The 16,874-nt window shown below is 45.0% G+C and overlaps 1 protein-coding gene across 1 annotated transcript in view; it reads right to left on the bottom strand.

Annotated features, from left to right (window-relative positions):
* The window catches only part of LOC110525061 (transducin-like enhancer protein 4), a 122,720-nt gene extending 106,344 nt beyond the window's left edge, over window positions 1–16,376 (bottom strand). Inside the window, exons 1-2 of the mRNA XM_036979170.2 lie at window positions 15,548–16,376; window positions 4,089–4,186 (exon numbers count right to left, since the gene is read on the bottom strand). Of these exons, the coding sequence (XP_036835065.2) occupies window positions 4,089–4,186; window positions 15,548–15,592 (143 nt within the window). The 5' untranslated portion in view covers window positions 15,593–16,376. The remainder of the gene's footprint in view (window positions 1–4,088; window positions 4,187–15,547) is intronic.
* Window positions 16,377–16,874: the final 498 nt, after the last annotated feature.

The following is a 16,874-nucleotide window of genomic DNA, read 5'->3' as shown; positions in this document are numbered from 1 at the left end:
CATCATCACATACTATCCAGTCAGGTTGTGGTCTGGTCTGGTCTGGTCTAATCTGATCTAGTATGGTCTGGTCAGGTCTGGTCTGGTCTGAGACATCAACACATACTATACAGTCAGGTGTTTCACTATATAGACCGCCCTGGGGTGTGTGTATTCCACTATATAGACCCCCCCTTGGGGTGTGTGTGTATTCCACTATATAGACCCCCCCTTGGGGTGTGTGTGTATTCCACTATATAGACCCCCCCTTGGGGTGTGTGTGTATTCCACTATATAGACCCCACCTGGGGTGTGTGTGTATTCCACTATATAGACCCCACCTGGGGTGTGTGTGTATTCCACTATATAGACCCCCCTGGGGTGTGTGTGTATTCCACTATATAGACCGCCCCTTGGGGTGTGTGTGTATTCCACTATATAGACCCCACCTGGGGTGTGTGTGTATTCCACTATATAGACCCCACCTGGGGTGTGTGTGTATTCCACTATATAGACCCCACCTGGGGTGTGTGTGTATTCCACTATATAGACCGCCCCTTGGGGTGTGTGTGTATTCCACTATATAGACCCCACCTGGGGTGTGTGTGTATTCCACTATATAGACCCCACCTGGGGTGTGTGTGTATTCCACTATATAGACCCCCCCTTGGGGTGTGTGTATTCCACTATATAGACCCCCCCTTGGGGTGTGTGTGTATTCCACTATATAGACCCCACCTGGGGTGTGTGTGTATTCCACTATATAGACCCCCCTGGGGTGTGTGTATTCCACTATATAGACCCCACCTGGGGTGTGTGTGTATTCCACTATATAGACCGCCCTGGGGTGTGTGTGTATTCCACTATATAGACCCCCCCTTGGGGTGTGTGTATTCCACTATATAGACCCCCCTGGGGTGTGTGTATTCCACTATATAGACCCCACCTGGGGTGTGTGTGTATTCCACTATATAGACCCCCCTGGGGTGTGTGTATTCCACTATATAGACCCCCCTGGGGTGTGTGTGTATTCCACTATATAGACCCCCCTGGGGTGTGTGTGTATTCCACTATATAGACCCCCCTGGGGTGTGTGTGTATTCCACTATATAGACCCCCCTGGGGTGTGTGTATTCCACTATATAGACCCACCTGGGGTGTGTGTGTATTCCACTATATAGACCCCACCTGGGGTGTGTGTGTATTCCACTATATAGACCCCCCCTTGGGGTGTGTGTGTATTCCACTATATAGACCCCCCCTTGGGGTGTGTGTGTATTCCACTATATAGACCGCCCTGGGGTGTGTGTGTATTCCACTATATAGACCCCACCTGGGGTGTGTGTGTATTCCACTATATAGACCGCCCTGGGGTGTGTGTATTCCACTATATAGACCCCCCCTTGGGGTGTGTGTGTATTCCACTATATAGACCCCCCCCTGGGGTGTGTGTGTATTCCACTATATAGACCCCCCCTTGGGGTGTGTGTGTATTCCACTATATAGACCCCCCCCTGGGGTGTGTGTGTATTCCACTATATAGACCCCCCCCTGGGGTGTGTGTGTATTCCACTATATAGACCCCCCCTTGGGGTGTGTGTGTATTCCACTATATAGACCCCACCTGGGGTGTGTGTGTATTCCACTATATAGACCCCCCTGGGGTGTGTGTGTATTCCACTATATAGACCCCCCCTTGGGGTGTGTGTGTATTCCACTATATAGACCCCCCCTTGGGGTGTGTGTGTATTCCACTATATAGACCCCCCCTTGGGGTGTGTGTGTATTCCACTATATAGACCCCCCCTTGGGGTGTGTGTGTATTCCACTATATAGACCCCCCCTTGGGGTGTGTGTGTATTCCACTATATAGACCCCACCTGGGGTGTGTGTGTATTCCACTATATAGACCCCACCTGGGGTGTGTGTGTATTCCACTATATAGACCCCCCCTTGGGGTGTGTGTGTATTCCACTATATAGACCCCCCCTTGGGGTGTGTGTGTATTCCACTATATAGACCCCCCCTTGGGGTGTGTGTATTCCACTATATAGACCCCCCCTTGGGGTGTGTGTGTATTCCACTATATAGACCCCACCTGGGGTGTGTGTGTATTCCACTATATAGACCCCACCTGGGGTGTGTGTGTATTCCACTATATAGACCCCACCTGGGGTGTGTGTGTATTCCACTATATAGACCCCCCCTTGGGGTGTGTGTGTATTCCACTATATAGACCGCCCTGGGGTGTGTGTGTATTCCACTATATAGACCCCCCTGGGGTGTGTGTGTATTCCACTATATAGACCCCCCCTTGGGGTGTGTGTGTATTCCACTATATAGACCGCCCTGGGGTGTGTGTGTATTCCACTATATAGACCGCCCTGGGGTGTGTGTGTATTCCACTATATAGACCCCACCTGGGGTGTGTGTGTATTCCACTATATAGACCCCCCCTTGGGGTGTGTGTGTATTCCAATATATAGACCCCACCTGGGGTGTGTGTGTATTCCACTATATAGACCGCCCTGGGGTGTGTGTGTATTCCACTATATAGACCCCCCCTTGGGGTGTGTGTGTATTCCACTATATAGACCCCCCCTGGGGTGTGTGTGTATTCCACTATATAGACCCCCCCTTGGGGTGTGTGTGTATTCCACTATATAGACCCCCCTGGGGTGTGTGTGTATTCCACTATATAGACCCCACCTGGGGTGTGTGTGTATTCCACTATATAGACCGCCCTGGGGTGTGTGTGTATTCCACTATATAGACCGCCCTGGGGTGTGTGTGTATTCCACTATATAGACCCACCTGGGGTGTGTGTGTATTCCACTATATAGACCCCCCCTTGGGGTGTGTGTGTATTCCACTATATAGACCCCCCCTTGGGGTGTGTGTGTATTCCACTATATAGACCCCCCCTTGGGGTGTGTGTGTATTCCACTATATAGACCCCCCTGGGGTGTGTGTGTATTCCACTATATAGACCCCACCTGGGGTGTGTGTGTATTCCACTATATAGACCGCCCTGGGGTGTGTGTGTATTCCACTATATAGACCCCCCCTGGGGTGTGTGTATTCCACTATATAGACCCACCTGGGGTGTGTGTGTATTCCACTATATAGACCCCACCTGGGGTGTGTGTGTATTCCACTATATAGACCCACCTGGGGTGTGTGTGTATTCCACTATATAGACCCCCCCTTGGGGTGTGTGTGTATTCCACTATATAGACCCACCTGGGGTGTGTGTGTATTCCACTATATAGACCCCCCCTTGGGGTGTGTGTGTATTCCACTATATAGACCGCCCTGGGGTGTGTGTGTATTCCACTATATAGACCGCCCTGGGGTGTGTGTGTATTCCACTATATAGACCCCACCTGGGGTGTGTGTGTATTCCACTATATAGACCCCCCCTTGGGGTGTGTGTGTATTCCACTATATAGACCCCACCTGGGGTGTGTGTGTATTCCACTATATAGACCCACCTGGGGTGTGTGTGTATTCCACTATATAGACCCCACCTGGGGTGTGTGTGTATTCCACTATATAGACCCCCCCTTGGGGTGTGTGTGTATTCCACTATATAGACCGCCCTGGGGTGTGTGTATTCCACTATATAGACCCCCCCTTGGGGTGTGTGTGTATTCCACTATATAGACCCCACCTGGGGTGTGTGTGTATTCCACTATATAGACCGCCCTGGGGTGTGTGTGTATTCCACTATATAGACCCCACCTGGGGTGTGTGTGTATTCCACTATATAGACCCCACCTGGGGTGTGTGTGTATTCCACTATATAGACCCCCCCTTGGGGTGTGTGTGTATTCCACTATATAGACCCCACCTGGGGTGTGTGTGTATTCCACTATATAGACCCCACCTGGGGTGTGTGTGTATTCCACTATATAGACCGCCCTGGGGTGTGTGTGTATTCCACTATATAGACCCCCCCTTGGGGTGTGTGTATTCCACTATATAGACCCCACCTGGGGTGTGTGTGTATTCCACTATATAGACCCCACCTGGGGTGTGTGTGTATTCCACTATATGTACTTCAGTATATAGACCCCCCCCCCCCCCCTCCATGAGGGGTGTGTTACCTGTGAAACTGAGCCTGTAGGAACTGAAACTCCTCCTTGATGCGGTCACATGACTCTGACACAGTGAACTTGAAGGGCTGGCCCGGCTGGTGAGGTACCTGGGGGGGTCAACAACAATAACAACATATCAAAAGCCCCCTCCTGATAAGAGCACATCACATAGAACAAATTGAGAACACCATTGTGTTCGTGAGAGTCTCATCTTTCCATGGAGGGGTCATAATAGTGTTCAGCCCAAACAGTTCGGACTCTACAGGCAGAAGTGCCGACGAGTCCCATGACGCTTGTGGGAGTCGAAGAGCAAAACGGAGAACACCACCATGTTTGTGAGAGTCTCATCTTTCCACTACAGTGAAGTCAGATTTTCGGGATGTCTCCTGGTCTGACAAACAGCGCTGCAACTTTGCAACCTTTTACCGCGGATGATGAAGGCCGACATCGACAGATGTGCTGGATTGAGACACAGCCCATGCCAGAAAAACAAATTTAAACAGATTGGGTGGATTGAGACACAGCCCATGCCAGAAAAACAGACTTAAACAGATGTGGTGGATTGAGACACAGCCCATGTCAAGAAAACGGACTTAAACAGACAGATTTATCTGGGGAATGTGTATTATGCTAACTGGGTTTGAACGGGGGCGTGGACAGCGACTCTAGGGGGGGTTTAAAACTCTTTGGTTCATTATTCACACCATCAGCATTCACTGCTTCAAGTTCAGTAGCCTTCCTCTCCTCTCCTCTCCTCTCCTCTCCTCTCCTAGTTGGGTGTCAGTAGCCTTCCTCTCCTCTCCTCTCCTCTCCTCTCCTAGTTGGGTGTCAGTAGCCTTCCTCTCTTCTCTTCTCTTCTCTTCTCTTCTCTTCTCTCCTCTCATCTCCTAGTTGGGTGTCAGTAGCCTTCCTCTCCTCTCCTAGTTGGGTGTCAGTAGCCTTCCTCTCCTCTCCTCTCCTCTCCTCTCCTCTCATCTCCTCTCCTAGTTGGGTGTCAGTAACCTTCCTCTCCTCTCCTCTCCTCTCCTGTCCTGTCCAATCCTGACCAGTCCTCTCCTCTCCTCTCCTCTCCTCTCCTCTCCTCTCCTCTCCTCTCCTCTCCTCTCCTCTCCTCTCCTCTCCTCTCCTCTCCTCTCCTCTCCTCTTCTCTTCTCTCCTCTCCTCTCCTCTCCTCTCCTCTCCTGTCCTGTCCGGTCCTGTCCTCTCCTCTCCTCTCCTCTCCTCTCCTCTCCTCTCCTCTCCTCTCCTCTCCTCTCCTCGTTGGGTGTCAGTAACCTTCCTCTCCTCTCCTAGTTGGGATGTGAGATCAACTGTACTTATATGTCTATATACAGTATGTCTAATTGAAATAGACTAGGCTGCCTATACATGGACAGGGAATCACGTGTCAGTTATCTTTCCAAAGAAATTAACTTAAAGTTGCACTATGCAGAAATAGCTCCACCATTTCCTAGTTGCTAAAATTCTAATAGTTTGCGTAATTTCAGTTTGTGACAAAACAAGCAAGTATAGTACAGAAGAGAGTTTCCCAAAGCGAGTACACTACACAGTGTCAAAGCTTGATGATGGTTATGTGAATCCGCTGTGTAGTGCTAGGGAAAAACCCAAAACGTGGATCTATTGGGGGGGCCGCAGGACCGAGTTTGGGAAACCCTAAAGTAGAGAATCATTGTACCATCTGAGCCGATGTGAAATATATTTTCAATAACCAAAACTATTATATGTTCAGCTGTTTGAAGCTGGTAAATTGCTAAATTGTAGTCACTGCGCCGCTATTGGCCTATTTATTGCCTTACCTCCTTACTTCATTTGCGCACACTGTATACAGATTTGTCTATTGTGTTATTGACTGTACGTTTGTTTATCCCATGTGTAAATCTGTGCTGTTGTTTTTGTCACACTGCTTTGCTTTATCTTGGCCAGGTCGCAGTTGGAAATGAGAACAAGTTCTCAACTGGCCGACCCGGTTAAATAAAAGTTACACAAAATAAAAAAGACTTTGCTCTGTTATCTTGTGTTGTCTTGGCTGTGTGCTTAGGGTCATCGTCCTGTTGGAAGGTGAACCTTTGCCCCAGTCTGAGGTCCTGAGTGTTCTGGAGCAGGTTTTCATCAAGGATCTCTCTGTACTTTGCTCTGTTCGTCTTTCCCTCGATCCTGACTAGTCGCCCAATACCTGTCGCTGACTAACATCCCCACAGCATGTTGCTGCCACCATCATGCTTCACCGTAGGGATGGTGCCAACTTTCCTCCGTATGTGACATTTGGCATTCAAGCCAAAGAGTTCAATCTTGGTTTCATCAGACCAGAGAATCTTGTCTCTTGTGGTCTGGGAGACTTTAGGTGAATTTTGGCAAACACCTGTCATGTGCCTTTTACTAAGGAATGGCTTCTGTCTGGAAAGGTCTGATTGGTGGAGTGCTGCAGAGAGGGTTGTCCTTCAAGAAGGTTCTCCCATCTCAACAGACAAACTCTTGAGCTGAGTGACCATTGGGTTCTTGGTCATCTCCCTGACAAAGGCCCTCTCACCAAATTGCTCAGATTGGGAAGCCAGCTCTAGGAAGAGTCTTGGTGGAGACACTATGAGCTGAATATAACAGAATGTTAGTGGAAGGGAGGACAGTAACAGGAGACACTATGAGCTGAACATAACAGAATGTCAGTGGAAGGGAGGACAGTAACAGGAGACACTATGAGCTGAATATAACAGAATGTTAGTGGAAGGGAGGACAGTAGAAGGAGACACTATGAGCTGAACATAACATAATGTTAGTGGAAGGGAGGACAGTAGAAGGAGACACTATGAGCTGAACATAACAGAATGTCAGTGGAAGGGAGGACAGTAACAGGAGACACTATGAGCTGAACATAACAGAATGTTAGTGGAAGGGAGGACAGTAACAGGAGACACTATGAGCTGAACATAACAGAATGTCAGTGGAAGGGAGGACAGTAACAGGAGACACTATGAGCTGAACATAACAGAATGTCAGTGGAAGGGAGGACAGTAACAGGAGACACTATGAGCTGAACATAACAGAATGTTAGTGGAAGGGAGGACAGTAACAGGAGACACTATGAGCTGAACATAACAGAATGTTAGTGGAAGGGAGGACAGTAACAGGAGACACTATGAGCTGAACATAACAGAATGTCAGTGGAAGGGAGGACAGTAACAGGAGACAATATGAGCTGAACATAACAGTCAGTGGAAGAAAGGACAGTAACAGGAGACACTATGAGCTGAATAAAACAGTCAGTGGAAGAGAGGACAGTAACAGGAGACACTATGAGCTGAATATAACAGTCAGTGGAAGGGAGGACAGTAACAGGAGACACTATGAGCTGAATAAAACAGTCAGTGGAAGAGAGGACAGTAACAGGAGACACTATGAGCTGAATATAACAGTCAGTGGAAGGGAGGACAGTAACAGGAGACACTATGAGCTGAATAAAACAGTCAGTGGAAGAGAGGACAGTAACAGGAGACACTATGAGCTGAACATAACAGAATGTCAGTGGAAGGGAGGACAGTAACAGGAGACACTATGAGCTGAACATAACAGAATGTTAGTGGAAGGGAGGACAGTAACAGGAGACACTATGAGCTGAACATAACAGAATGTTAGTGGAAGGGAGGACAGTAACAGGAGACACTATGAGCTGAACATAACAGAATGTCAGTGGAAGGGAGGACAGTAACAGGAGACACTATGAGCTGAACATAACAGAATGTCAGTGGAAGGGAGGACAGTAACAGGAGACACTATGAGCTGAACATAACAGAATGTTAGTGGAAGGGAGGACAGTAACAGGAGACACTATGAGCTGAACATAACAGAATGTTAGTGGAAGGGAGGACAGTAAAAGGAGACACTATGAGCTGAATAAAACAGTCAGTGGATGGGAGGACAGTAACAGGAGACACTATGAGCTGAACATAACAGTCAGTGGAAGGGAGGACAGTAACAGGAGACACTATGAGCTGAATAAAACAGTCAGTGGAAGGGAGGACAGTAGAAGGAGACACTATGACCTGAATAAAACAGTCAGTGGAAGAGAGGACAGTAACAGGAGACACTATGAGCTGAATAAAACAGTCAGTGGAAGGGAGGACAGTAGAAGGAGACACTATGAGCTGAACATAACAGAATGTCAGTGGAAGGGAGGACAGTAACAGGAGACACTATGAGCTGAACATAACAGAATGTTAGTGGAAGGGAGGACAGTAACAGGAGACACTATGAGCTGAATATAACAGAATGTTAGTGGAAGGGAGGACAGTAACAGGAGACACTATGAGCTGAACATAACAGTCAGTAGAAGGGAGGACAGTAACAGGAGACACTATGAGCTGAATAAAACAGTCAGTGGAAGGGAGGACAGTAGAAGGAGACACTATGAGCTGAATATAACAGAATGTTAGTGGAAGGGAGGACAGTAGAAGGCGACACTATGAGCTGAACATAACAGTGGAAGAGCCTTTATAGCTCATAAATATTGATGCCAAATGTTTTGTCTTTGCCTACAAATCGCCCCACTCCTAAAAGGTAGGCATTATCCTATATACAAATCGTCCCACTCCTAAAAGGTAGGCATTATCCTATATGCAAATCGCCCCACTCCTAAAAGGTTGGCATTATCCTATATAAAAATCGTCCCACTCCTAAAAGGTTGGCATTATCCTATATGCAAATCGCCCCACTCCTAAAATGCAGGCATTATCCTATATACAAATCGCCCAACTCCTAAAAGGTTGGCTTTATCCTATATACAAATCGTCCCACTCCTAAAAGGTAGGCATTATCCTCTATACAAATCGCCCCACTCCTAAAAGGTTGGCATTATCCTATATGCAAATCGCCCCACTCCTAAAAGGTTGGCATTATCCTATATGCAAATCGCCCCACTCCTAAAAGGTTGGCATTATCCTATATGCAAATCGCCCCACTCCTAAAAGGTTGGCATTATCCTCTATGCAAATCGCCCCACTCCTAAAAGGTTGGCATTATCCTATATGCAAATCGCCCCACTCCTAAAAGGTAGGCATTATCCTATATGCAAATCGCCCCACTCCTAAAAGGTTGGCATTATCCTATATGCAAATCGCCCCACTCCTAAAAGGTTGGCATTATCCTATATGCAAATCGCCCCACTCCTAAAAGGTTGGCATTATCCTATATGCAAATCGCCCCACTCCTAAAAGGTAGGCATTATCCTCTATGCAAATCGTCCCACTCCTAAAAGGTTGGCATTATCCTATATGCAAATCGCCCCACTCCTAAAAGGTTGGCATTATCCTCTATGCAAATCGCCCAACTCCTAAAAGGTAGGCATTATCCTCTATGCAAAAAGTCCCACTCCTAAAAGGTTGGCATTATCCTATATGCAAATCGCCCCACTCCTAAAAGGTTGGCATTATCCTCTATGCAAATCGTCCCACTCCTAAAAGGTTGGCATTATCCTATATGCAAATCGCCCCACTCCTAAAAGGTTGGCATTATCCTATATGCAAATCGCCCCACTCCTAAAAGGTTGGCATTATCCTATATACAAATCGCCCAACTCCTAAAAGGTTGGCTTTATCCTATATACAAATCGTCCCACTCCTAAAAGGTAGGCATTATCCTCTATACAAATCGCCCCACTCCTAAAAGGTTGGCATTATCCTATATGCAAATCGCCCCACTCCTAAAAGGTTGGCATTATCCTATATGCAAATCGCCCCACTCCTAAAAGGTTGGCATTATCCTATATGCAAATCGCCCCACTCCTAAAAGGTTGGCATTATCCTCTATGCAAATCGCCCCACTCCTAAAAGGTTGGCATTATCCTATATGCAAATCGCCCCACTCCTAAAAGGTAGGCATTATCCTATATGCAAATCGCCCCACTCCTAAAAGGTTGGCATTATCCTATATGCAAATCGCCCCACTCCTAAAAGGTTGGCATTATCCTATATGCAAATCGCCCCACTCCTAAAAGGTTGGCATTATCCTATATGCAAATCGCCCCACTCCTAAAAGGTAGGCATTATCCTCTATGCAAATCGCCCCACTCCTAAAAGGTTGGCATTATCCTCTATGCAAATCGCCCCACTCCTAAAAGGTAGGCATTATCCTCTATGCAAATCGTCCCACTCCTAAAAGGTTGGCATTATCCTATATGCAAATCGCCCCACTCCTAAAAGGTTGGCATTATCCTCTATGCAAATCGTCCCACTCCTAAAAGGTTGGCATTATCCTATATGCAAATCGCCCCACTCCTAAAAGGTTGGCATTATCCTATATGCAAATCGCCCCACTCCTAAAAGGTAGGCTTTATCCTCTCTAGGGTAGGGGGCAGCATTCGGTATTTTGGATGAAAAGCATGCCCAAATTAAACGGCCTTCAACTCGCGCCCAGAAGATATGACATGCATATAACTGGTAGATTTGGATAGAAAAAACACGCTAAAGTTTCCAAAACTGTTAAAATAGTGTCTGTGAGTATAACAGAACTGATTTGGCAGGCGAAAACCTGAGAAAAATCAATTCAGGAAGTAGTTTTTTTTGTTGGTTTTGTAGTCTTCTATTCAATGTCATTACAGTATCCATTGACTTAGGACTCCATTTGCAGTTCTTATGCCTTCCACTAGATGTCAACAGTCTTTAAAAATCGTTTCAGGCTTGTATTCTTATAAATGAGGGAGTAAGACCAGTCTGAACGAGTGGACCCTAACGTGACGCAGAGTTTTTTCAGGCGCATGTGCATTTCTTGTTTACCTTTTATATTGACGTTATTGTCCGGTTGAAATATTATAGATCATTTAGGCTAAAAAACAACGTGAGGATTGAATATAAACATCGTTTGACATGTTTCTATGAACTTTACGGATACAATTTGGATTTTTTTGTCTGATTGTTTTGACTGAGTTTGAGCCTGTGGATTACTGAAGAAAACGCGCAAACAAAACTGAGGTTTTTGGATATAAAGAGACTTCATCGAACAAAAGGAACATTTATTGAGTAAATTAATGTCTTCTGATTGCCACCATATAAAGATCATCAAAGGTAAGGGATTAATTTTATCACTATTTCTGAGTTTTGTAACGCTTCTGCTTGGCTGGTTACTGTTTGTAATAATTTGTCAACAGGGCTATGTTCTGGGCTAGGTATGTTCTGGGCTAGGTATGCTTTTGCCGAAAAGCATTTTATAAATAGGACACTGTGGTTGGTTTAACAAGAAGTTCATCTTTAAAATATGTTTTGTTTTCTGAATTTTTATAATGAGCATTTCTGTAATTGAATTTGGCGCTCTGCAATCTCACTGGATGTTGGCCAGATGGGACGCTAGCGTCCCACATACCCTAGAGAGGTTAACGACCGTTCCACAGGTGCATGTTCAGTAATTGTTTATGGGCCATTGAACAAGTATGGGAAACAGTGTTTAAACTCTTTACAATGATGATCTGTGAAGCTAGCGTCCCACATACCCTAGTGAGGTTATCCTCTATGCAAATTGTCCAGCTGTTAAAAGACAGGATTTATCCTCTATGCAAATCGTTCCACTCCTAAAAGGTAGGCTTTATCCAATATGCAAACCATCCCACTCCTAAAAGGTAGGCTTTATCCAATATGCAAACCATCCCACTCCTAAAAGGTAGGCTTTATCCAATATGCAAACCATCCCACTCCTAAAAGGTAGGCTTTATACAATATGCAAATCATCCCACTCTTAAAAGGTAGGCTTTATCCTATATGCAAATTGTCCCACTCCTAAAAGGTAGCCTTTATCCTATATGCAAATCGTCCCACTCCTAAAAGGTAGGGTTTATCCTATATGCAAATAGTCCAGCTACTTAAAGGTAGGCTTTATCCAATATGAAAATCATCCCACTCCTGAAAGGTAGGCAATATCCTATATGCAAATCGTTCCACTCTAAAACGGTAGGCTTTATCCTATATGCAAATCATCCAGCTCCTAAAGGGAAGGCTTTATCCTATATGCAAATCATCCAGCTCCTAAAGGGCAGGCTTTATCCTATATGCAAATCATCCAGCTCCTAAAGGGTAGGCTTTATCCTGTATGCAAATCGTCAAGCTCTTTAAAAGTAGTCGTTTATCCTCTATGCAAATCATCCCACTCCTAAAAGGAAGGCTTTAACCTCTATGCAAATCATCCCACTCCTAAAAGGCAGGCATTATCTGTGAAAATCGTCCCTTTCCTAAAAGGAAGGCTTTAACCTCTATGCAAATCATCCCACTCCTAAAATGAAGGCTTCATCCTCTATTCAAATCATCCCACTCCTAAACGGTAGGCATTATCCTCTATGCAAAATGTCACACTCCTAAAAGGCAGGCTTTATCCTCTATGCAAACTGTCCCACTCTTAAAAGATAGGCTTTCTCCTATATGCAAATCGACCCACTCCTAACAGGTAGGCTTTATCCTATATGCAAATCGTCCCACTCTAAAAGGTAGGCTTTAGCCTGTATGCAAATCATCCCACTCCTAAAAGGTAGGCTTTAGCCTGTATAAAAATCATCCCACTCCTAAAAGGTAGGCTTTAGCCTGTATAAAAATCATCCCACTCCTAAAAGGTAGGCTTTATCCTATATGCAAATCATCCAGCTCCTAAAGGGTAGGCTTTATCCTGTATGCAAATCGTCAAGCTCTTTAAAAGTAGACGTTTATCCTCTGTGCAAATCATCCCACTCCTAAAAGGAAGGCTTTAACCTCTATGCAAATCATCCCACTCCTAAAAGGTAGGCTTTATCCTATATGCAAATCATCCAGCTCCTAAAGGGTAGGCTTTATCCTGTATGCAAATCGTCAAGCTCTTTAAAAGTAGACGTTTATCCTCTGTGCAAATCATCCCACTCCTAAAAGGAAGGCTTTAACCTCTATGCAAATCATCCCACTCCTAAAAGGCAGGCATTATCTGTGCAAATTGTCCCTTTCCTAAAAGGAAGGCTTTAACCTCTATGCAAATCATCCCACTCCTAAAATGAAGGCTTCATCCTCTATTCAAATCATCCCACTCCTAAAAGGTAGGATTGACCCTATAAGCAAATTGTCCAGCTATTAACAGGTAGGCTTTATCCTATATTTAAATCATCCCACTCCTAACAGGTAGGCTTTATCCTATATGCTAATAATTCTCCTAAAGGTAGACGTTTATCCTTTTCCTCCTAAAAGGTAGGCTTTATCCTCTGTGTTCTTGAGGCGAGGCAAAGTTTGGTAGAGTCTACGCCTCTTTGTTGGTGACTGGGAAACGGTATGGATTCTTCAACGAAGTTAGTGTTTCCATTCAATGACAGACGACTAGTTTTCATCCAAATTTTTTTCACTTGAAAAATAATGCACCAAACATTTTAGTTAGATGTAAAATTGTGCGACTGCAAAAACGTCCAAATTGCACAGATTTCTTAAATGATCTCAGATGAAATTGGACTATAGTAGGGCCAAACAGTAATATTGCTGCTTTTCTTTTTCATTTTTAGCAGAGTTATTTTATGAGGGTATGCAAACATAGATTTTCACTTCGCCTAGCCGAGTTCTACAGCTGTGGCCAAAAGTTTTGAGAATGACACAAATATTAATTTTCACAAAGTCTGCTGCCTCAGTTTGTATGATGGCAAGTTGCATATACTCAGCATGTTATGAATAGTGATCAGATGATTTGCAATTAATTGCAAAGTCCCTCTTTTTGGTGCAGTATTTCTCAAGTGAAAAAAACGTGTGAATGGAAACAATTCCTCTCTTGTTGAATAACAACAAACACTTCATTGAATAAACCCTACTGTTGACCAATCGCAGACAGAACTTCGAAAAATTCTGCCAAACAGTGTAAATTCTGTCATAATATATGCATGCACTCCTTTGACTGGGAAGCGTAAGGTAAGCTTTAAAGCCAATTTATGCTTGATCCGAAATGTGGTCGGAGACACCATATGGATGGTGTGATGCAATTGCGGAGCCTCTGGAGGAATGCGGAGGCCAAAATTAGCTATGTATTGCATCGCCGTGTGCCTCCCAAATGTTGTAACAATGCGGAGTGCTCCCTATAGCTCCGCATTGACATAAACACAAATTTACTTCCTTGACAACTTCCTTCACAACAGGTCTACGCTGCCCTGCAAAGCGCAAGAAGTTTGAATGCCCTGACTTCTGCAGAGGCCATGTCACTGTAAATGCTGCGCATACCTATCCTTTTGGGCGTGCAAGTTCAGTGCCTGTGGTCTCAATTAAATAGAGAAGACTATATGCATGGGAGGAGAAGCACAGGGCAGTTCTCTTTCAAAGGAAATTAACTTCCTAAATATTTGTATTTATTTATTTTATTTTTATTTCACCTTTTATTTCACCTTTATTTAACCTGGTAGGCCAGTTGAGAACACCTTTATTTAACCAGGTAGGACAGTTGAGAACACCTTTATTTAACCAGGTAGGCCAGTTGAGAACACCTTTATTTAACCAGGTAGGCCAGTTGAGAACAAGTTCTCATTTACAACCTGCGACCTGGCCAAGATAAAGCCAAACAGTGTGACACAGACAACAACACAAAGTTACACATGGAGTAAACAATAAACAAGACTATAACACAATAAACAAGTCAATGACACAGTTGAAAAAAGAAAGTCTATATACAGTGTGTGCCCAAGACATGAGGAGGTAGGCAATAAATAGGCCATAGGAGCGAATAATATACAATTTAGCAGATTAACGCTGGAGTGATTAATGAGCAGATGATGATGTGCAAATAGAAATACTGGTGTGCAAAAGAGCAGAAAAGTAAATAAACTAAAAACAGTATGGGGATGAAGTAGGTAGATTGGGTGGTCTATTTACAGATTAGGCTATAGTTTACTACTTTGCCTGGAAATAAATATTGATCACCCATATTTCTCTCCGTCTGAAAATCGTCCCGCTCCTAAAAGGTAGGCTATATGAAAAACGTAGCTCAAGAGAAAGCGCAAGGTTCCGCTATCTCTCTCTCCAATTCTGCTATTTTCAAACTCCGTCTATCCTATTGACTGATATAATACCGAGAGCTTAATATAACCGGCCAAGTGTGAATAGCTGGTCATTTAACCTATTTCTAAGGTTATCTGTGCCCATTTTGATATTGCCTAAGGTGCAAAAGTCGGACAAGAAGTTGACGGGCGGACAGGTGTGGCATGAAAAGCATGCAGGTGCGGGCGGGAGCGGGATGAAGACATATTTTCTATATTTCGCTCTCTCTCTCTTTCTCTCTCTCTGTCCCACTCTGTCACTCTTAAATACACACAAGACATTCACCCACATTGCTTCTCTCAGTTTCAGCGGTTTGACAATTTGACAATGCCAGCGATTGTCCAGTTTCCGCGCGATGGCACGGAAACTGATGCAAAGTGATTATGCTTGGCCCGGGTGGGGTGGCATCACGCCCCGCACAGCCCTCTGTCTTGGGTGTGTTGTTGGTGTTGTTGTTCTGACAGAGAGACTCACCGGGTGCCGTGCCTGCGGATACATCTTGCTCAGGTCCCGAATCATTAATAATAGATGTCGAAGTTCACCAACAAACGGGGAACACGGACAGATCCGCCCCGTCTCTAGGAGCTACCTGCAGGCAGGTAGAGGTGGTGAGAGCCACTATTTCTGCAGACAACCGCGGGAAAACCTCCACACCTCCGCTGACACCAAAAATATATTCTATTAATTAACCAGTCAAATATGATGCAACTCCTCCCTCCAAGTGACAAGCTCCGGGTTTTCTCGGCTCTCTTCCATGTGTAGAAGATGAGCAACCACGTATAATGAGTTCAGATGCTGAGCTTGGATAGGCTACAATGCCGTTGGCTCTTCTCCTATCCAAAGAATATATCGATTTCGATTCATGTAGCCTATTCTCTGCTTTCTTTAGATGTATTTTCTTCACCTTCACCAGGTTACCATATCACTTTCTCTACCTTATATCCTCGAATACATCCTGTTCAATCACGCAGCTTCATTCATTTGCAGTTTGCAATACTGCATGTATTGGGAGGATGCTCTAGTTATTAGCGCATCCTGTCAAAACGTTATGTCCGTTGGTTTAAATCCCTTCCGTTCATCCGCTCCCGCGTCAGTCCTGCTGACCACCCCTGTCTAGGTACCACCTTCTGATAACACATTTAGAAGCAACCAGTCGTAAAAACTCTATTATATATTCATAACAAGGAAAATCGATATCTCCTGTGTCTGGGATATGTAGTTCCAAAACGCACAGCAGCCAGTGATGAATACTTTAAGCTATGTTAAAAAAAAACTACATTTTCTTGATGCGTCTCAGCGCAACTCAGACCCGAGGAGGGGTAGATGGTCACAAGGAGCAGAAGTCTTTATAAGCAGCCAATAAGATCATTGAAGAGCACAGAGCACGTCTCATTATGTTGTCAATCAGCATCATCTTATCCAATCACCATCTAGAAGAATGAGTTTTACGTAGGCTCCCCACGTGGGTAACGTAGCTTTACATCAAGATGCATCCAATGATCTCTCGATGGAGACGCCCCTCCCAGGGAAGGAACGCCCTCCTGTCTGACGTGTAACGGAGAAACGAGGGGACAAGGGAAAGGTTAGTTCAGTTGTCAATCAAAATAACGTGGCGTGTGTTGCAGGCTGCCGGTGAACACATCAAGTGAATTATCTTCCGCTTTGTTCTGCTTGTCTGCGTGCTGCAGAATCACCGCTAATTACTGCTAGATGTCTGCTTAAAGAGACGACTTCAACCTCTTTGACACACACACACGCATACACGCACGCACGCACGCACACACACACGCACGCACACGCA

This window comes from Oncorhynchus mykiss, chromosome 6, assembly GCF_057628025.1.
Source record: "Oncorhynchus mykiss isolate SJ-2025 chromosome 6, ASM5762802v1, whole genome shotgun sequence".
Lineage (NCBI taxonomy): Eukaryota > Metazoa > Chordata > Actinopteri > Salmoniformes > Salmonidae > Oncorhynchus > Oncorhynchus mykiss.
The sequence above is the reverse complement of the archived record's forward strand: the minus strand, read 5'-3'. Positions and strand labels throughout refer to the sequence as shown.